Source organism: Lemur catta, chromosome 20 (genome assembly GCF_020740605.2).
Source record: "Lemur catta isolate mLemCat1 chromosome 20, mLemCat1.pri, whole genome shotgun sequence".
NCBI classification, from domain to species: Eukaryota; Metazoa; Chordata; class Mammalia; order Primates; family Lemuridae; genus Lemur; species Lemur catta.
The window spans coordinates 19,880,478-19,901,868 of NC_059147.1; the positions used below are offsets into that span (position 1 = coordinate 19,880,478).

General features: G+C 41.2%; 1 protein-coding gene across 1 annotated transcript in view; it reads right to left on the reverse strand.

Moving 5' to 3' along the window:
• PKD1L3 (polycystin 1 like 3, transient receptor potential channel interacting) overlaps positions 1 to 21,391 on the reverse strand; it is a 56,995-nt gene that overhangs the window by 20,953 nt on the left and 14,651 nt on the right. Inside the window, 12 exon segments of the mRNA XM_045533174.1 lie at positions 3,340 to 3,486; positions 6,173 to 6,351; positions 6,640 to 6,741; positions 7,477 to 7,707; positions 9,700 to 9,917; positions 11,520 to 11,751; positions 12,096 to 12,224; positions 12,843 to 12,969; positions 13,072 to 13,199; positions 14,844 to 15,020; positions 17,248 to 17,379; positions 19,299 to 19,640. Coding sequence (XP_045389130.1) covers positions 3,340 to 3,486; positions 6,173 to 6,351; positions 6,640 to 6,741; positions 7,477 to 7,707; positions 9,700 to 9,917; positions 11,520 to 11,751; positions 12,096 to 12,224; positions 12,843 to 12,969; positions 13,072 to 13,199; positions 14,844 to 15,020; positions 17,248 to 17,379; positions 19,299 to 19,640 — 2,144 coding nt within the window.

Sequence of the window (21,391 nt, forward strand, 5' to 3'; positions counted from 1 at the left end):
GTGGCACATTCATAGCTCACAGCAACCTCCAACTCCTGGACTCAAGTGATCCTGGGCTCAAGTCCCAGCCTCCCGAGTAGCTAGGATTACAGGTGCATTTTAAAAATTTTTAGTAGAGGCAAGGTCTTGCTATGTTGCCCCAGGTTGGTCTCAAACGATCCTCCCACCTCAGCCTCCCGAAGTGCTAGGATTACAGGTGTCACCCACTGCGCCCGGCCAAGACAGTGATTTAAAACATGGGAGTTGGGAGAGAGGTTATTCAAGAGTAGTTAAGGCATTTCTAGTTCTTTGTCATGTTCAGGAGGAACAAACATATTCTAAGACCTTCTTAGAAAATTAATAGTGAAAAACTATGTTAAAAAGTTAAACCTAACCACCAGAAAGAATTAGAAGAAGGAAGAAGAGGAGAAACAGCAGCAGGAGGTAGAAACAGAAGAGGAGGAAGACAAAAGAAATGCAATGTATAGTTTCTAAACCAGGAAAGATTAACAATACAAGAGGTAGGAAACATTTAAGAAAACCCTGTCACTCCAACAGAAAGGATGGTAATAAATAATGCAAAATAAGATGGTATAGTCCAAATGGATCAGTAATCATAATTAATGGAAACATATTAAACTCATATATTAAGATATACAGATTAGATCTTACTTTAAGAAAATACCATGATATGTGGCTTACAAGACATGCATCTAAACAAAATCATAGGAAAGGGCTGAAAGTAAACAGATAAAGATAGTCAATAGAAACATTAACCAAAGAAAGTTGTCATACTAATATCAGTATCAGGCACAATAGAATTTAAGATAAAAAGTGTTAAAAGGATAAAAAAGCTATATAACAAAAAAAGGAAAAGGAAAAATTCGCCCAGAATAACATGCACTTAAATTTCCTAATAAAATATCTTTAAAATATGTGTATGTGATAAAAACATACATAATTAAAGGAGAATTAACAAAACCATCATAATACTTCTATGAGAAACACAGAGATGAAACAATCACATTTCAACAAAATGAATACACCTGAATTCTTAAATATACCCATATATTATAAAAAATACTAGAACTAGCTGGGCACAGCAGCATGCACCTGTAATCCCAGCTACTTGAGAGGCTAAGGCAGGAGAAGTGCTTGAGCCCAGGAGATTGAGACCAGCCTGGGCAACACTGGGAGATCCCATCTCAAAAATAAAACATACTAGAACTTAGTCAGGTATCGGGATGGGGGATACTTATTTACCACTTAAGTTTTCATAAAGAAGAGGACATTTCTACCAGTTTACTCCTATACACAAGCAATATACAATTTAAAATATGTAACTTTAGAAAGATATCTACATTAAAAGCGAACTCTACCATTTGACACTTACAACCAGTACGTAATACTTCCCATTGTTGCACAACCTCTTCAATCCCTGGAATTATCAGACTGTCATTTTTGTTTATAATGTGCACACCCTTCAACTCAGAAATTCCGCTTCTAGGTACATACCCCAAAGAATTTCAGCACATATCTGAAGAAGGACGGATACCAGAATGTTCCCTGCAGATTGGCAGACACTCTTGGTTGCCCGTCCAACAGCCATTTATTTCCTTCTTCCTCTTTTCTAGTAGAAACCTGATTTTCCAGTAACAAGTAGCAACATGGGTATGTCCACCCCAGAGAGTGAATCATGATTGTTTTAAGCCAATTAAGGTGACCCCATGCCCATTGTCATTATTTAGGGACAGAAATGTGTTTTAGTTTGGCCAAAGAAACCTAGGGGGAAATCTGCTAGGGTACTTTTCAATAAAAGATGATATAACTTTAGCTAGCACACAAGTCAAATGTGAGCTTCCATGATGCTAAAGGACACAGGCAAATTCAAACCCAACAACCTTTGCTATGGCAAACAAAACCACCAAAAGCACAATTCACAATTGCAAAGATGTGGAAACCCAGGAGCCCATCAATACACGAGTGGATCAATAAAATGTGGTATATGTATACCATGGAGTACTACACAGCCATAAAAAACAATGGTGGATGGAACTGGAAACCATTCTTCTACATGAAGTATGACAGAAATGGAAAAACAAATACCACATGTACTCACCATTAAATTGGAACTAATTGATCAACACTTATGGGCAACACATGGAAATGACATTCATCAGAAATCAAGCAGCAACATGGATGGAACTGGAGGCCATTATCTTAAATGAAACAATTCAGACACAAAGACAAATACAGCATGTTCTCACCAGTGGGAGCTAAATAATGTGTACCCGTGGAAGCAGAGCGTAGAACGACGGACAGAGACTCGGAGGGGTGGGAGTGGGGAGGGGGTGGGTGATGGGAGGTGCTTGGGGGTACAATGCGCATTGCTCCCGTGATGGATGTGCTGAAGGCCCTGACTTCACCAGCATGCAATATGTTAATGTCAGTGTAGCAAAACTCCACTTGTACTCCATGAATATATACAAATAAAAAAAAATAGAGGAAAAAAATAAAAACAAGCAAAAAAACCGAAATGAGATTTGTGTTCTTGGGGCAGTTCAGAAAAAAAGTTTCAGAATTCTTTGTTACTTCTCCCATCAAAAAACGGGGTCTATGTCCCTTCCCCTTGAATCTGATTTTTCAAAGCTAGGTCATAAAAGGCCAGAGAGCTTCCAATTAGTTCTCTTGAAATGCCCATCCTGGGAGAAGCCAGCCAGCATGTAAAGCATCCAGCTATCCCGAGGCTGCCATGTTGAATGGAGGCCAGGTGCAGACACTCTCTGAAGCCACAGATGCGCTCCCAGCTGGCCGGCAGCACCACCTGCTGGCCGCGCCCGTGGGCCATTCTTGGATCTCTACCACGGAGCCCAGCGATGACTATGCAGGAGCCCAATGGAAAACTGCCCAGTCAGGCCCTTCCCAAATTTCTGACCCACAGAATAACGAGAAAATAAAACTGTCGTTTTAATCCACTAAGTTTTGGGAGCAGCAATAGTAATCGGAATGACTCTTAATAAAGAACTAAGTATTTCTTGCTAGCTGGAAGTCCTGACTACTCAATCACACAAGAGGAGAAAAAGGAAACATTCGTGAGGAAGAATTCAGCACAATTTTTAAAAAGGAGAGGGGATCAGGCTCTGGCAGAAGCAGTTCCACCTTTTTCGCCTTTAAGGCATTTTTATGTAAGGTGCTTGGACTTCCTGAAGTCAGTCATCTTGTTCTCATGAGGAGAAAGCCAAGAGCCCCGATATCACTGAACCCAAAAAACTGCAGGGAAGAAATGGAGCAGGTAGTCAAGGTACATTCACCTGGACGGCACATCAGTATTTACTGCTAATAGTGATTTCCCAGCAGTACCTAAAGGAAAAGAGCTCTCTCTTTGCGGCTGGTAGAAAGACCCGGTCCTGCTGGCAATCTCCTAGGTCCACGGCCAGCCAGCAGTTGCACAGGAAGTACCATTTCCTCTTAACTGCCACGTCACTGACAATCACCTGGCTTACATACCTAGAGTAAAATGCAGATAGTCACATTAGGAAGGTGGGCTTGAGTCAAGTGACAAGTAATCTTTCACCATCAGTGGATGTCCTAGTAAATGAGTGGTGTCAGCACAAGGCAAGAACTAAGGAAAGAAAGGAGAGTTGAGCCTGTCTCTCCCTGCCTACCCTCTAAGGGAGTTCATGTGTCAGACACCAGACTGCCAACTCCTATTACCTATGAGCAGCTCAGTATGTGTGTATACTTTATTGATTGATTGATTGATTTTAAATATGAAGGGGCAGGGGGTTGTGAGCAGGCATGCTCAGTTGCCTTGTTCGTTTTTGTTTAGACAGAGTCTCACACTCCATTGCCCTGGGTACTACCCTCGCCTGCAGTCCCAGCTACCTGGGAGGCTGAGGCAGAAGGATTGCTTGAGCCCAGGAGTTTGAGGCTGCTGTGAGCTATAAGGAGGTCACTGCACTCTAGCCCAGGCAACAGAGCAAGACCCTGTCTCAAAAAAAAAAAAAAACCAAAACACTTTAATACCAAGCTGATAGAAAGCTCTAGAGGTGACACATAACCCTGAGAATTTATATGTAATAGATATTTATTGTTACAGTATTAACTATAATTATTAATTATAACAAATATATATTCAGTTCTAATATAATTGTGCCACTGGACTGGCTGCTGAGAAGACAAACATGAGTAAGACAGTATCTCTGCCCTTGAAGAACATAAGACCATTGTGAGCTAACATTGTATAATCGAAGACTACATATAAAGTTACGATTGATGTAAACTAGTGACATGAAGTAGTGAGAAAAGTAGAAACTATTACATAGGTGTGAATTTATTTAAGTGCTTCCTGTGAAAGAGTTATCTACTTTAAATTTTAAAATTATCTTCCTATGATTATAAACTAACAGGAATTCACTGTTACAATTTTAAAATACCTAAAAGTGTACTGAAGAAAATTTTTAAATGTTGTGACCCTACTACCCAGAGATAATTGATAATTTTCAAATATTATGTACTTTCCCCTGTATACATATTTTTAAAAAATAATCAACTTTACTGGGCATAATTTACATATGATGAATTGCACCCAATTTTAAATATGCAGTTCAATGCATTCTGACAAATGTATACACCTGTGTAAGCACCACCACCACCCCTGAAAATATCACCCCAAAAAGTTCCCTTGTTGCTCTTTCTAGTAACCTCCCAACCCCTCACTCCCGGCCTTAGGAGACCATGAATCTACTTTCTGTCTCTATAGACTAGTTCACCTTTTTTAGAATTTTATATAATGCGAATTCCTGCAGTATGTCTTCTTTGTATCTGGTTCTTTCGCTCAGTATGATTTTCTCTTTTAAATTCATCCATGCTTTTTGTACATAAATAGTTGTCTCTTTCTTTGTTGAGTAGTATTCCATTGAATGAATATACTAGGATTTATTTTTTCATTCATTTGATGGACATCTGTGCTGCTTCCAGATTTTCACTATTATTAATAAAGCTGCTATGACCACCTGTACAAGTCTTGGAGTGGACACATCTTTTCATATGTCCTGGGTAAATATCAAGGAGAGGAATTTCTGGGTCACCTGGTAAATCCATGCTTAACTTTCTGAGAAACTGCCAGACTGTTCTCCGAAGTGGCTGCACCATTGCACACTCCCACCAGTGGTGTGGAGTTCCAGTTGCTTCCATCCTCACCTAAACTTGGTTTTGTCAGAATTTTAATGTAAGCCATTCTGGTGGGCGGTTAGTGCTCTTCCACTGTGGTTTTAATTTGCATTTCCTGATGACTAATGATATCAAGCACCTTTTCAAGTGCCTTTTATACATTTTTTACCTTTATAAATAAAACTGAAATGATGGTATACAAACTGTTTTGTACGTACCTCAACAGAATGGGAGCAGCACGGAAGTGATTAGGCTCTGCCCGCCCAGTGGTTGGTGTATCTAGCCCAGTAGGGGAAGACATTTTGCTACTAACTTTAGGCGGACTGCATGCTCTTCTCAGGTGGGCAACCATCGGCAACTTGTCCTTTTGAGTGGCTGCACCTTAGAACTTTGACTCCATTGCCTTTCTTTTTTCCTAACTCCAAAAACCCAATAATCTTCATTCTTTAATTAATTTTATTACCTACTTTTCTCCACCACCTTCTCCTAATTCTCAGGGTGTTGCTGAAGGAAGATGCCAAATGATGCAGACCAAACATGTGCCAAGTTCATGGGTTCTATCATTGTCCTTTCATCATCTCTCCAGCTCCCCAGGCACACCCTACATGCTCATTCTATTCTTTCCCTTCTCCTTAATCTCTTCATTTTGACCCAAAGTAAATTCAGTGGATAGTTGTTTATAAAATTTATTCTTTAAAGGTTTTTTTGTATTTAGAGATATTTTTAATTTACCATACATTGGGCCAACATTTCGTTGTTATTTGCTGTTCGTAAGTAATCATGACAACATTTAATGAAAATAAGAAGAAAAGATATCTATCCTTCTACTATCCAAAAAAAATCATATTGTTGATATGCCATCTTTCTTTCCAGGGTTTGTTCTTTGTAGATAGCTTTAAAACTTAAACCTAGTAGTCATTTGTTACTGTTTGGCCCAGAGAGTCAGTTATTAATGGTGATAGCTTTGCCTTTCTCCATGAGCCGTAAAGAAGAAACAAGGCAGCAAGATGCGGGTGCTCACCAGGAAGGACTGGTGCCCGAATTGTCGTGCCAAAGCCGGAGGCCGTGCAGCTCCCCTAGCGAGGACCGAGTGGTGAGAAGGAAGACGTCCAGGCCTCCCCGCTCAAACACCGTCTTCTGCGGGTCCCAAAGGTGATGGGGCTCACTCCGGCCCTCTGATCCGTAGAGGGTGATGACAACCTAAAATGCGACAAGGAAAGATAAGATATACGAAGTTTTAACATGCTTCTTTGGGTTTATCCCTAAGAAGAAGGATGAAGACATAGAAAACCGTACTTAAATGAAGTCTTTGGAATCTTAGACAAGCAAAGAGGGCTCTTCGCATTTACATCTTAGAACCAGGAAATACTAGTCTCTGTGATCCCTTTGAAAGTGCTGTTGGAAAGTGCCAATATGTCACCAAGTCAGAGTGGGTCTCATGTGGTGGGAGACACAAAGCAATGAATGAAGAACGTTTATCTCATTAACCTTAGCTGTTGTAGCGGCCCTTCTTCGATATCCTGTGTAGACCTGAATAAGGTAGCGAAATTGAGAGTCGGGGTCATTATCAGCCAGGACAGTGACCTTCACCTGCAGGAAAAGCAGAACCAAGAAACTTAGCAGGCCCCCACGCAGCACAGCCTCCTGCCTCCTCCAGCGAAGGAGCAGGAGGAAGGCAGCACTGCGGGTTTGGCAACTGGATGGAGAGCAGTGGCGGGTGTGGTCAGAAGACAGACAAACCAGCAGACCTGAGTTAAGTGACTGAAGGGAGGATGAGGCCTGAAATTCCAGAGCTTATGCCTTTAACATGAAATATTCATAGCATCAACTGATCAAGTCTTGGGCCTCTAAATCCTACTTCCCTCCCACTCAGGGAGGATTGCCAGCTAACACAGAGGATACCCAGTTAAACTTGAATTTCACACAAATGATGAATAATTTGTGCCATACTTAAACTGCATTCACTATGTATTTAAAATGCAAATTTGACTGGGTATCCTGTATTTTAATTTACTAGAGTTGGCAACTCTCCACCTAGGGCAACAGACAAATAGATACTTTGCATATTCTAGAATTTCCAGGGTGTTTTCTGAGTCCCATAAGGATACAACCTTGGCTTAAAAAAAATAGAGATTAAAGAGTTAAGGTTTTAGGTCTTGAGACAGTAGATATGAAGAGAAATTTAAGCAAAGTCCCACTTGGATTTCTATGCTACCTAGTGTTATGCTACCTGCTTCTTCTGATGAAAGTCCCCCCCCAACCCCCAGTTTTATGTAATATCCTCAAGACACTATGACAAAGCTTTTGGAATCAAATTCTCATTACCTTCTGCACATCTGCTTGGTCCTTCCTCCAAGCCCACACGACTATGATCATATAGAATCCTAAGAGGCTGGCCAGCAAGGACACCCCAACGGGATTGCTGGTCACACGAAGGAACAGTCTGATTGTGTCTTCAACATGCACTGTCCTGGGAACAATGAAGAAGTCACTGCTGAAGAAGGTCAGGTGGTTACAGAGACACTGTGTCCTCCAAATTGTGCTCTGTGGCCCAACCTGGAATGAGAGTCAAGATGCCGATTCTAATCAGAGTGCTAAGGAAGGGACAAACCTAAAATGTAAAACACAGGTAGTTTCGAGATGGAAAAGGACATCTGGACCTCTCACTCACTGCTGGTGGTGGTGTGAACAATTATAACCAATGCAGGGAGCAATGTGGCAATAGCCAGTGAGGCTGGAGAAGCTCAAACTCTGAATCCTGAAATTCCAGTTCTGAATATATATCCTAGGGGAACTTTGCATGAAGATATGTGAAAAGGAATGTTTTGTCAGCACTGTTTGTAACTATCAAAAATAGGAAACAACCTGTATGTCCAATAACAGCGCAATGTAACAAATTAACAAGTATATAAGTACATAACAAGTGCATAAGTATATAAGTAGAGTCAAACTGATGGAATACTATACGGCAGTTAAAAATGAATGAATGAGAAGTAGATGTAGCAACACAGACAAATGCTGAGTGAATAAAACAAGCATATTTACAGTACGGTACCATTTACACAAAGCCTAAAAGCACGCAAAATAACAGTTATCTATTCAGTTTCAGTTTCTCTCTAGAACATAAGCTCACGAGGATACTGTCTTGTTCATTGCTGTGTCTCTAGTTCTCAGACTTGAGCATGGCATGTGGAAGATACTAAATAAATACTGGCTCAAAGAATGAACACATACAACAGACTCGGGACAGTGGTCACCCTTTGCTGGAAGGGAGGGAGCGAGATTAGAGAGGGATACACAGACGGCTTCAGTTACTCCCGAGTGTATGATTTTTAAAAAATCCGCAGTAAATGGAGCAAAATACTAACTTTGATAAAGCTGAGTGTACATTTAATGTTTATCATATTATTCCCATATGTTATAACATTTCTTCATAATAAATGTTTTTTTAAAATGTCAGTAAGTAAGTGGAAGCCACCAATTCTGTTTGGTTTTGTGGATGAAAAGCCTAAGATACCGTCATTATGACTGACTCCGTTCCGTGGCACAAGGTTAAGTTCTGGACGTCCCGCCTCTGTGCTCTGCCCTGGCAAGAGCTCTCATGCTGTGCGTGGCAGCTCTAGTCCTTTCACAGAGTCCAAGCACTACAGGGAGCTTCGAGGAGGTGGGAGACACCCGATGCCTCCGGCGATCAATGGGTCTGTGTCGCCAGAGGAGCAGAGCTCTCCAGCCTGGCCACTCACAGTGTGGCTTCCCCAGGACACGGCACTGGCATCGGCCAGGAGCTCGTGAGAAGCGCAGCATCTCAGGCCTGGCCCCAGAGCCACTGCATCAGAATCTGCACCTTAACAAGCTCCCCAGTTTGAGGAGCTGCTTGAGAAGCCGCCATCCCAAAACCACTGCTTGAGGCCAGGAATGGTGCAGACACCTCGCTAGGAATCCCTTTTCCTTCTCTTCCCAATCTGGATGACACTTTCTCAGCTGTTTTAAGAAGAACAGCTTCATAATCCCTCCAGGAATTGCACTGCATTTTTTGTGCTATTGAACCGAGACTTTAATCAGGCAGGAGCTCAGAGTGTGTGCAAATGGACAGTGCTGATTTAAAGTGGTTTGACATCAGGAACAAGGTGATAATGATGAAAGTGATACTCTGTCCCCATCTGGCCTGGAATATACAAGAATCTACATTTTTTTCTTAGCTATAAAAATTCTGTTTTGTTCAGCAGGAAGTTTGTTTCATTGTACCCACAGCACATTTAATACTTCAAGACTTTTGCAGCTTCTAGATCCTGCTTTCCCTATTTTAACTACAACCATCAGATGCACCCTGGACTGTGTCTGAGAAAGAAATTACGAAGATAAAGCACAAACCTGCTGCTGCCCCAGAGAGGCACACTTTCCCTGCCCACCACGCACAACCCCTCCTGTTCCCCAGGCTGATTTATTTCCCTTTTGATTATTTTTCTTTCTGGGCCCAGATAACAGATGCGCCCCGTTTAACAGGGCAGCCAAGGTAGCAGAGAGGCCTGAGAAGTGTTGGTTTCTTACTTGGCATCCGTTGCTCCTCCACGTCCTGTTGTGGCTGTCCCAGAAATAACACTGAGTGATGGCAGTGACAACGGAGACGAGCGGGGATGTCAACTGAGCGCCGTCCTGGCTCCTGTTCCACACGGCTGTTATGTAGTAGGTGCCAGTCCCGTACCGCAGGCTCTCCGGTGTCAGCACCCACGTGTACTCCTCATCTTCGAGCAAAGAACATGGCTGCCCTATATTTCACATGGGACAACAGGGCGAGTAGAACTTCTGTTATGATGGGTCTATTGTTATTTTATTTTACAAATGAGGAAATGACAAGCCAAGAATTACAAACAATTTGAAAGGAAATGATCAGTGATACAATCCCGGGCTCCGGATTACCTGTGTTCTGATAAAGGATCATATTCTTTTGATAAATGAAAATTTAGGCCTAATGAATTAGCATGTATTATGAGTTTTAGAAAAATATGAAATAATCACACATCTAATAGAAGATCCAGATAATAAAAGAAACCCAAGGGCGAAGCAAGGGTAGGAATAATGTCGTTCCAGGAAGAGAGTCCTACACCGCATGTCTGGGGCCTGATGCCAGGCCCAGCTCTGTCACCAGGTGGCTGCTTAAGGGCTAAGGCAAGTCACCCAATCTCTCTGGGCCTCGGTTTCCTCATCTTTCAAACAAGGAGTCTTGTCTTTCAAACAAAGGATCTCTCAGGCCCCTTCCAGCTTTAAATGACACATTATTATTGCCAAGATCAGCACAAAAAACCGAGGGCACCTTCTGAATTAGAAAAAAGCCCACTGGTTTTGATCAAGTATATGTAGGCACTATTTGTGTATCTTAGAAATTTTTAACCATTAATGTCTCAAATTCTTAGCTTATCTAAACTACAATGTAGTGTTTCTGGTCTTATACCAAGACTTCCTGAGATAGCCTTACCCAAACCTAAGATTAGAAATGAAGTTGAAATATATGACATATTGCATGTATGTATCCATCTACAATATGTAAGATTTAAAGTATATATGATCCATGTTGCTGGAACTTTACTTTTGCTATAGATCTCAACAATTATGAAAATATAGAAAGTTGAGAGAATTTTTACAGTGAACACCCATACAATCACTAGATTCTACAATTACTGTTTTACTAAATTTGCTTTCTTACATATATATCCTATTCTCCATCCCATAATCCATTTTTCTTTGTTTGTTTTTTGTTTTTTGGTATAGGGTTTCACTCTGTCATCCAGGCTGGAGTACAATGGCACAGTCATAGCTCACTGCAGCCGAGAACACCTACGCTCTAAAGCTATCCTCCCACCTTTGCCTTCTGAGTAGCTAAGGACTACAGGTGTGCCCCACCATGCCTGGCTGTTTCTCTGCAGAGATGGGGTCTCACTATGTTGCCCAGGCTGGTCTCGAACTCCTGGCCTTAAGTGATTCTCCCAACCTCAGCCTCCCAGAGTGCTGGGATTAGCAGCATGAGCCACTGTGCCTGGCCCCCATACTTTTTTCAAATGCATTTCATGGTCACATGTACCTACATGTGTTAAAATAACACAGAACCAAATACACACACAGAGAAATGAATGCTTGTAAACCTGGTGAAATCTGAATAAAGTTGATGTATTATATATATCATTGTCATTTCCTGGTTGTGAAACTGTACTATAATCATGCCGGCCATTACCATTAGGGGAAACTGGGTTAAAGGTATATGAACTATTTCTTACAATTGCATGTAAACCTACAATTATCTCAAAATGAAAAGTTTAAAAAAGAAAGAAAAATACATTTCAAGGTATGTTTCCAACGTCTGATTGGGGTTTTACCTTTCTGCCACATCTGATCCTTTGGAAGGGTGACGTTCAGGTGGAAGTGAGTGTGGTTAGGCTGATACTGGAAGCCCAGGTAGAGTGTCATTAACAGGGGACTTTCAGGCTCTATGCTCACTATCAGAGTTTTCTCCAAAGAAGTGATGTTCACTGTGATCACAAAACGGTCCGTGCTTGTGTTGAGGCTGATGGGATGGGTTTCCATGCTCACATTTCTCCAGAGAATGATCTAGAATAGGAGATAGTCACTCTTCAAGTTTAAGATGGTCCATCCATTAACACCTTTCAATTTCCTTTATATTGATAAGGTTGTGAAACTTTCTCATTTTCCTCTTTGAATATTAGTAGCTAATGTACTTCCAAGGGTTAAAGGAGAGTATACAGTCTAACACCTAAAACAGCTTTTTCTAAGGGTAAGGAATCTTTCTGTAAAAATTCCCAAAGATGGTCATAACTAAATAATGGCACTACCATGAATCTATAATGATTTCCTGCAAGTCGTTGCATCCTTCTGTCCTACTCTCCAGGATGGCCTGTGCCCTTCTATTTTGTTCCCTGAGAATCAACTCCTACCTCAATGTCTTCCATTAAATCATGGACTTGGAGCAATGTATGATTAGAGCTTAGTTTCACACTTCCAATGCTTCCGACAATGTTTCCATCACCAAAATCCTTGAAGGGATTTAAAGCTACTCCTGCCACCTGGAGACAAAGAAAAGCCCAGTTTCATCAATTGCTGAAATATTTATAAGTGACCCTGTGATAGGTTACAAGGTATCAGATATCATAAAGTAAATGTTGGGATTTTCCCCCTGCTCATATCTCAAATGAAGTAAGATTTTGTACTGTAACATCTATGAGGAATAATTAAACACAAATCATATTATATTTGGGACCCTTAGAATTTTTTTTTTTTTTTTTTTTTTTACATTTTTGTACATGGAGGAGTCTGTTTTACTAGGGAGTAAGGCAGCAATGCTATTTGTGTTTGTCAGGTAATGCTGAAAGAAATACAATGCATGGACATAACCAGGTTGGTATACCAAGTCAGTAATTATTGAGATATTCCCAGCTTTGCGTAAATAGTGAAGAGCTGAGATCATTTCAATTCACAACACAGAAGCTTAGTTAAATCCAGAAACCTGTTTAATGCTCTCAATTTTTCTCCCTGCCAGTATAAAATAAACACTGCTGCCACAAAACCTCTCTCATGTGGTCCAGTCAGCTTACATACATTTCATGGTACACTCCTTTCACCCAAATGCCTCCCTGGCCATCCAACCCCATCTTCATTCTGATCGGAATCAATTTCACACTCACCTGGACATTCACTGCTGGGTGTTTGTTCAAGAGCTCCTCCAAAGCCGCAGCCGATGGAAAGCATAACCTCACAGGAGCTGGGTGACCCAGAGTATAAGAGCTCAGAGGCAAAGTTGATATGTTTTGGCTACTGAAAAAGAAGTTAAAATGGAAATCCATTTTTGTGTGTTCTCTAAAGGTCAAAAACTTAAAATGAAACTCTCTCCCCCTTCTTTCCTCCTGTGTTAACCTGCTCAGCATCAGAGTGGCAATGGAAGAGGTCAAGGTCACTGGAGATGCAGGAAACTGGTTCTCCTGTAGAAATGCTTCCTGGATGTTCCCAAGTGCCACCAAGGACATTTCTAGCATGTCTTCTACCTGCATTTAGAGGGAAACGCCATGTGACTTGTATAATCTCCATGTATTATGTTAGTGAAATAATGGTTTTAGAAGGGTGGAAGGTTTGTCAGTGATGTAATGTAAGGTGACATTCAATGGAGAAGACTTGGAACCCCACACAAAGTACCTGCAGTCCGGCTAAAGACTTATTATCCTTTTTATCAACTAAGAGAGCCAGCCAAGGAAATGTTCCTTTGCCCGATTATGTAATTGTCCTAGACCTGCTCATGATGTTTTTTTTTCTTTTTAAAAGACAGCTTTAGGCCGGGCGCGGTGGCTCACGCCTGTAATCCTAGCACTCTGGGAGGCCGAGGCGGGTGGATCGCTCGAGGTCAGGAGTTCGAGACCAGCCTGAGCAAGAGTGAGACCCCGTCTCTACCAAAAATAGAAAGAAATGATTTGGACAGCTAAAAATCTATACAGAAAAAATTAGCCGGGCATGGTGGCACATGCCTGTAGTCCCAGCTACTCGGGAGGCTGAGGCAGTAGGATCGCTTCAGCCCAGGAGTTTGAGGTTGCTGTGAGCTAGGCTGATGCCACGGCACTCACTCTAGCCTGGGCGACAAAGCGAGACTCTGTCTCAAAAAAAAATAAAAATAAAAAAAAAAAAAGACAGCTTTAAGATAAATTTCACATATACAACTCACCCACCGAGAGTATGTAGGTCAATGTTTTTTAGTGTATGCACAGGGTTGTGCAGCCATCACCGCAATCTAATTTTAGGATCCATCCTCCCTAAAATAAACCCAACATCCACTAGCAGTCACTCTCCATTCCCCCATCCCTACTTTTCCTGTTCCCAGATAACCACTAATCTATTTTCTGTATCTATAAATTTGCCTCTTCTGGATGTTGCATGTAAATGAATCACAACATATGGTCTTTTGTGACTGGCTTCTTTCATTCGGCATAATGTTTTCAAAGCTCATTCATGTTGGACCATGTACTTCATTTCTTTGTTGCTGAATGATATTCCATCGTATGGATACAACACATTTTATTTATCCACTGATCAGATCATGGACATTTGAGTGGTTTCTGCTCTTTAGCTATTTAGCTATTTGGACAATGCTGTTATGAACACGGGCATATAAGTTTTTGAATGGACATGTTTTCAGTTCTCTTGGGTGTATACCAAGGAACAGAATCGCTAGGTTACATGGCAATTCTATTTTTAACATTTTGAAGAACTGCCCAACTGTTTTCTAAAGCGGCTATATCATTTTACAATGCAAAAATGTATAAGGATTGCAATTTCTCTGCATCCTTGCCAATACTTGTTATTGTCTGCCTTTTTTTTGGTGTACAGTGGTATTCCATTTTGGTTTCGACTTACAGTTCACTAATGATGTTGAACATATTCTCATGTGACTAGCAGATATGATTTACTATGTGTTTACTATGCACCAACCCTTTGCTAAGTCCTTTTCACTTGGTACCACAGCACTAGGTAGTCTCCGCTCCCTGGTATGGAGGAGAGGGAGCCCCCGAGAGGCTTGGCAGAGTGGTTTCTTCAGCAGGGCACAGCTCAGCTGGATGCTCTTTGAAGGTCTAGGGAGGCTGGACCTTTCAAGATTAAAACGTTTCTAAACAGAGTTGGCCACTTGCGTCTAGTGCACCTACCTGCTCAGCATCCTGCTCAGAGTTCTGCGAACTTCCTTCACCAGCTTCCATGATGCTGTTGAGGGAGTGGAAGAGACAGACGCTCACAGGGACTCTGAAGCCCAGACTGCTGTTGTTCTGAACCGGGATCTTCAGTAACTGCTCACTCAGGTAAATAAGAGAATCGATGACACTGACCTGGGAATATTAGGAAGCAAACACACATCTCTGAACTGGTTATGATGGTTTTCAATTTGTGTTCTTATTAGCAGTTCAATATTCTTTACACATTTTAAATGTATTTTTACAAAAAGCAACATTACAATTTGGCAAGGAAGGAAAATATGTTATTTCATATTACCTACAGGGGAGGATTCATATTTCATGCCATTCAAGAAAGCTGATAATTCTATGGAGTGGTAAGTACACCAAATGTCTGGCTAACAAAACTAAGGTAAGAAAAGGAGTGCTGAGGAAAAGGGCAATGCTGAGTAGACTGTCCACTTATATCTAGTCTATCTTGATATATCTTTTGATATAAAGTATTCAAGATAGATTTAAAATACAGAACAAAGAGAAATTCTAAATGGAACAGAAAACACCAATTCTCTTTCAACGTAGGTTGTTCTCATGAAAAAGATCAAATAAGAAAGGTTAGGCAAATTGACAGGTATTTACTGAAATATTCACTATAGTTACTACTATTTTTGTTTTGAAATTTTATTCTCACAGTTACATTTATTAAAAACTTGTGAAAAATAAAAAAATAAAAGATATAGTAAACAATGTTAAAATTAAGACAAAGTATGTGCAACATACATAGAAAAGGTTAACATTCATAATAAATAAAGCTCTCTTACAAACAAGTAAGCAAAAGACAACCCAATGTGGGGAGGAGAATGGATGAAGGACATGAAGAAACAATTCAGGGCAGAAGTAAAAAGGTCAATAAATATATAAAATGATGCTCAGCCTCCTTAGTAATCAACCAAACGCCCTCCACCTTTTCTATCTTTTCTTTTATTGCTTTTGAAATTGGCAAAAGTGAGAGTATGGAGAAATGGTTGATGGGAATGTAAAAATGGTACTTTTTTCTTTTTTTAGACAGAGTCTTGGTCCGTTGCCCAGGCTAGAGAGCTGAGGTGTTAGCTCAGCTCACGGCAACCTTAAACTCCTGGGATCAAGTGATCCTCCTGCCTCAGTCTCTTGAGTAGCTGGGACTACAGGTGCACGTGACCACGCCCAGATAATTTTTTCTATTTTTAGTGGAGACTGGGTCTTGCTCTCGCTCAGGCTGTTCTCGAAGTCCTGAGCTCAAGTGACCCTCCCACCTCAGCCTCCCACAGTCCTTGGATTATAGGCGTGAGCCACTGCACCTGGCCAAATGGTGCCGTTAAAAGGGATTTTTGTTGTATCTATTGAAAATTTAAAAGCCCATAAGTTCTACTTTTAGCATTGTATCCCACAGAAGTATTTGAGTATGTGCTCAAAGGTATAGATACAAGGATGTTCACGGACATGCTGTTTGTCAAAGTAAACAAATGAAAAAAATCTAAATGAACATTGAGTCTATTTATGTATACTGGCATGAAAAAATGTTCATGACAAGGTACTAAGTTTAAGAAACAAAATCAAGGATCCAAAAAATTTGTATACCTTACCCTATTTTTATTAAGAAAAAAACTCCCCAGAACCAAAAAGAGCTTATGTACACACAGGAAAAAAGCCTAGAAAGTTATGTGCAGCAAGTTAACAACAAACTGAAAACAGCAATTGCATCTAGAGAATGGGATTGGCAAGAAGGACAGAAATGGTGAGGACTCTAGCTTTTTACTGTGTACACTTTTGTTCTGATTTTTTAAATAATAAGCATGTATTATTTCTGTCATTAAAAAGCCCAAGGAAACCAAAACAGATTACATTTACATGCTTATTGCAGAATATTCAAAAATATAGAAAATGGGAAACAGAAAATTACAATTCCCACTAATCTGACCACCTTCCTTTGCCTATGTGTAAGAAGCCCTTCTACTCCCTAAGCATGAACAATCGGGGGGAAGTGACCTTGGTAAACGTGGCTGCAACAATGCAAGGATCACGACCATGCTGATTTTTGATGCCTGTTTCCAGGCTGTACTACTCTATCCACCGCCAGGAGTGGATCTATGTCATCTCCCATTATTTCTTCTAACAAATGCATCCGAAAGGCAGTAAACCTGATAAATAAACAAATGAACATAATAAACACAGCATGTCCAAGGATGTCACTACTCATCAACTTATTCACAATCTTTAAAGATACAAATATACTTGCTAATGTTTAAATTCAGGCTCCACAAATCCTGCACAGGGCACAATCTCCAGATCATCTTTTTCACTTTTCCCCTTTTTCTGTCTGGTTCCCTCCTGATCATCCTCTGCTTACGTGAGCTTGCTTAGAAAACCGTGGGGCAAAGGCTGTCAGCGTCTGGAGGACCTCGCAAGCTTGCTGTAGCTTGTCACGAGCTTGCAAATCATAAATCGCTCTGCTGAATTTCCCAGCTACATCATCTATAACCTATTGGAAACAAAGAACTTGGTTAAAATTACTTGCATATAATCATCAGACTTCAACAGTTTGAGACATTGTCTTAACCAGAGTTGACTTTTGGTAACATTAAGCTCTAGGAAGCACAGGCTCTCCAAAACAGTTACTTTCAGAAGCTCTTCTGCAAATGCACAGAATTTATTTTCACTTCTTCCATACAGTACACAAAATGAGTAACAAGATCATACAATGATTATAGTCCAAGGGCAAATGAGTATGGGAATAAGATGATAGGAGTACCTGTAAGTCTAAGAGCATGATCAAAGGTGAGGGAAACCAGGAAATCAAAACAACAGAAACAAACTTTCTATTCAGAAGTATCTTTTGCCCTCAGGTTTCCCATGGTGTTTGGTTCCCTCCATTCAGTGTGTTCAAGGGGGAACTAAGTCAAAGACCACACAGCAGGTGGGAGGCAGAAAATCTCCCTGAAAAAACAAGCTGAGCAAACCGGCCGTGATCCCAGCGCTGAAGAGGCTGCTGCTTTTGAACTGGACGTCCAACCCCGAGAGGCTCTGTGGACGCCAACTGCTCGGTCCATGTCTAGAGAACAGCTCATTTATAGCTTAATCCAATCACACATTCGAGAAACCTTTATTAAATGTCTAGTGTGTACTGCCAGGTACTAGAGCAGTTAAAGTCAGCCATGGTCCCTGCCCTTGGGAACCACGCAGTCGACAGGGTGATTCCTGATTCAAGAGATTTGTGAGAGGTCAAGTCATTTATAAAGTGATCTTAGAATTGAGGAGCACCCAATTTTGGTTTTATACTGTGGGACTGAGGTGTAAATAAGCAGGTGTGAAGATATGGGTGAGATATATAGTTCGCACCCAACCACACATTTGCCAACAGCAGCCAGGGCTTGATGCCATTCTAGCTGCAGCCAGGAAGGTCACTGAGGGGGCCTCATCGGACATGTTAGAAGAGAACTTGTAACCTGGGCTGAATCATGGTATATCCCACCATTTATCTAGTCTTTTAAAAAATGTATCTTCATTGAGTTATATAGTTGTCTCCAGAGAAATTTTGCACATTTTTGGTTACATTGAATCCTAGGCACTTGCTATGATATTTTTTTAAAATTTAAATTTCGAACTCATTGTCACTGATATGTAAAAATACAATTAGCTTTAGTATACTGATGTGGTATTCAGCAATACTGCTAAATTCTTTGTATTTCTAATAATTGTTCCATAGACTCCTGGATATTCTATACTCCAGACTTCTTTTTAAGGGAAAAAACACTCTTTGTTTAAACTACCATAGGTCAGGGTTTTTTTCCCCCGTAAACTGCTGAGCCCATATGGAACATCTAACTTCCATAAGCACTGCAAACAGATCCGGAGTAAACAGGAATCTGTTTTAGTAGGGACATGTTAGATTGCATACAAACAGTGTTTATGTTAATAAAAAAAACCAAGTCGGGGGGAAGCAGGACGATTTTCTTTAGTTAACATTGTCCAAATGGCTTCACCTTTTTTTGTGTGTGGGAGAAAGGAAAGGAGGTGAAAGGAAAATGCAGAGGAGGAGGAGGGGTTGTTGCGCAGAAGGGTTTGCTGCTGCTGAAGAAGCAGAGCAGGTGAGCAAAGCTTCTTCCCCGCCTGCAGCGCGGTGTACAATGGCATTAAATACTAAGTCATTAAATACTGACACGGGCATTTAACCCACTGTGGAATATTTTCATGACCTTGTTTTGGTTTAGGTTTTAACTGGGACACATGCCGGTCCGTCAGGCATTCCTAGGTATAGTTCTTCCAGCAGGTGAAAGTATACACCAGGCTCATTCTTATGGCCATTGTTTTGGAAACATCACCGTAATAGAAGGAAAGAATAAAAGTGCTTTTTCAGTGTCACAGGGCTACTCAGTGGTGACTTCGATTTTCCATGTTTACCTGGTCAGACGCATTCTGAAATGATGCTTGTAGGTAAGTGAAGACATCCGACTGTGAGTCCTCCTTTGGGCTTGAAGTCATTTCTGCCAGGGATTTTCCAGGAGGCGTGGCAGACGCGTTCTGAAATGATGCTTGCGGCTGAGTGGTGAAGACATCCAGATGCGAGTCCTCCTTTGGCCTTGAAGTCATTTCTACCCGGGATTTTCCAGCACGTGCAACAGGCCTGGCGAGCTCTGTTGTCGCAGGGAGAGGCTCGCTGGTCGGCACAGACGCGACTGATAACATTGGCAGTGTGACTTCCGGTTGTATTGACGGGAAGCGGTAGATGGGGTAACATAGGGGCTTGAATTAAAAGATAAAAATATGTAAAAGAGGCCGGGCGCGGTGGCTCATGCCTGTAATCCTAGCCCTCTGGGAGGCCGAGGCGGGTGGATCGCTGGAGGTTAGGAGTTCGAGACCAGCCTGAGCGAGACCCCGTCTCTACTAAAAATAGAAATAAAAATTATCTGGACAACTAAAAATATATATAGAAAAAATGAGCCGGGCATGGTGGCGCATGCCTGTAGTCCCAGCTACTCAGCAGGCTGAGGCAGTAGGATCGCTTCAGCCCAGGAGTTTGAGGTTGCTGTGAGCTAGGCTGACGCCACGGCACTCACTCTAGCCCGGGCAACACAGTGAGACTCTGTCTCAAAAAAAAAAAAAAAAAAAAAAATTATGTAAAAGAAAAGGCTGAATCTGATCTTACCAAATAGTGAATAATTAAGACAGCGTTTCCCAGATTGCTCTGAAACGCCCACATCTCATGAGATAATAGGCAATTCTGTCAAAAGATCCAGTGATGCTCAAACAGCTTTGAGAATGCTGCACACTGTATATTATCTCTTTAAGATTCACAATTTTCATTAGTGTATTTGCCATCAATCATTCAATAAATTAAACATCTGTAATATAAGCTGCTTATTGCTAGACTTGGTAAGTTAGAACAACAAAAACAAAACCCTAAAACATCTATAAGGTGCTAAGCCATGTTCCTGACAACTTGGAATACAATGCCAAAGAAAATAAAATCTCAGGACCCGCGCCCCCTGCCACTTATTATGCACAAGGGAAGGTAAAGACCTCAGGCACTGGGGAAGATCTGGCCCCACAATTCATTCAATAAGGAAATTTTTTTTTGAGAGATTTTTAATGGCTGCCTATATGCAAGGAAGGACATGCAAATTTTAACTTTAGGTCTGTAGGCTACATCTACCTCCTAAAACTCAAGTCTCTTCAATGTTACCCTAATAATGAATTACAAGTTTATCTTCACAGGTGTAGAACACAGACAAGACAGAATGGAACATTCTTCCACCCACCCAGGGACATCTACGTAATTGATGCTTCCTTCACTCCCTTTTTCTCTTTAACATTCACCTTATCTTATGTAATATGTGTATTTTCCTGGGTCTCGCAAGAATGTAACCATTTTGTCTCACTACTCCTACCCCCCACTTTTTTCTTTCCCTTTCTGTTTGCCCAACTCCCCTTTAAATACTGAAACTTTCAAATTTCCCTTCAGAAAACAGCCACAAATTTGTCTGTGATGTGTATTTTGCCCAGGCGCATCCTCAACTTTGGTTTAATAAACCTCCGCTGACTGAGATCTTTGCCTCTGTCACTTATTTGGGGTCAAAAACAGCAGTGAACAAAATGAGCCAAGTTTCTCCCCTTGTGGAGTTTCCGTGCTAGTGGTGGAGGCAGATAAATTACATCATGTATTGAATAAGTGCAAAGAAAAAAATAAGGGTAAGCAGACAGAGAGAAAGGGTGTGTTTTGGAAAGGGTATGCGGAGGTAAGGAGACATTTTTGCTGTGAGTAGAAGAAAGGGAGACAGAGAGCTCTGCCAACGTATTAGAAAAGAGCATTTCAGGAGTGCAAAGGCCCTGAGGCCACAGCCTGCTGGGTTTGTTTGAGGAAGACCAAGGAGGCTAGATGAGCAAAGGTGGTAGGAGGGGGATAGGAAAGATCCTGGGGGTGGGGGGGTGTCAAGTGTCAGGCAACTGAAGGGAGTATGAACTTGACTTTGAATGAGATTGGAAGACACTGGGGG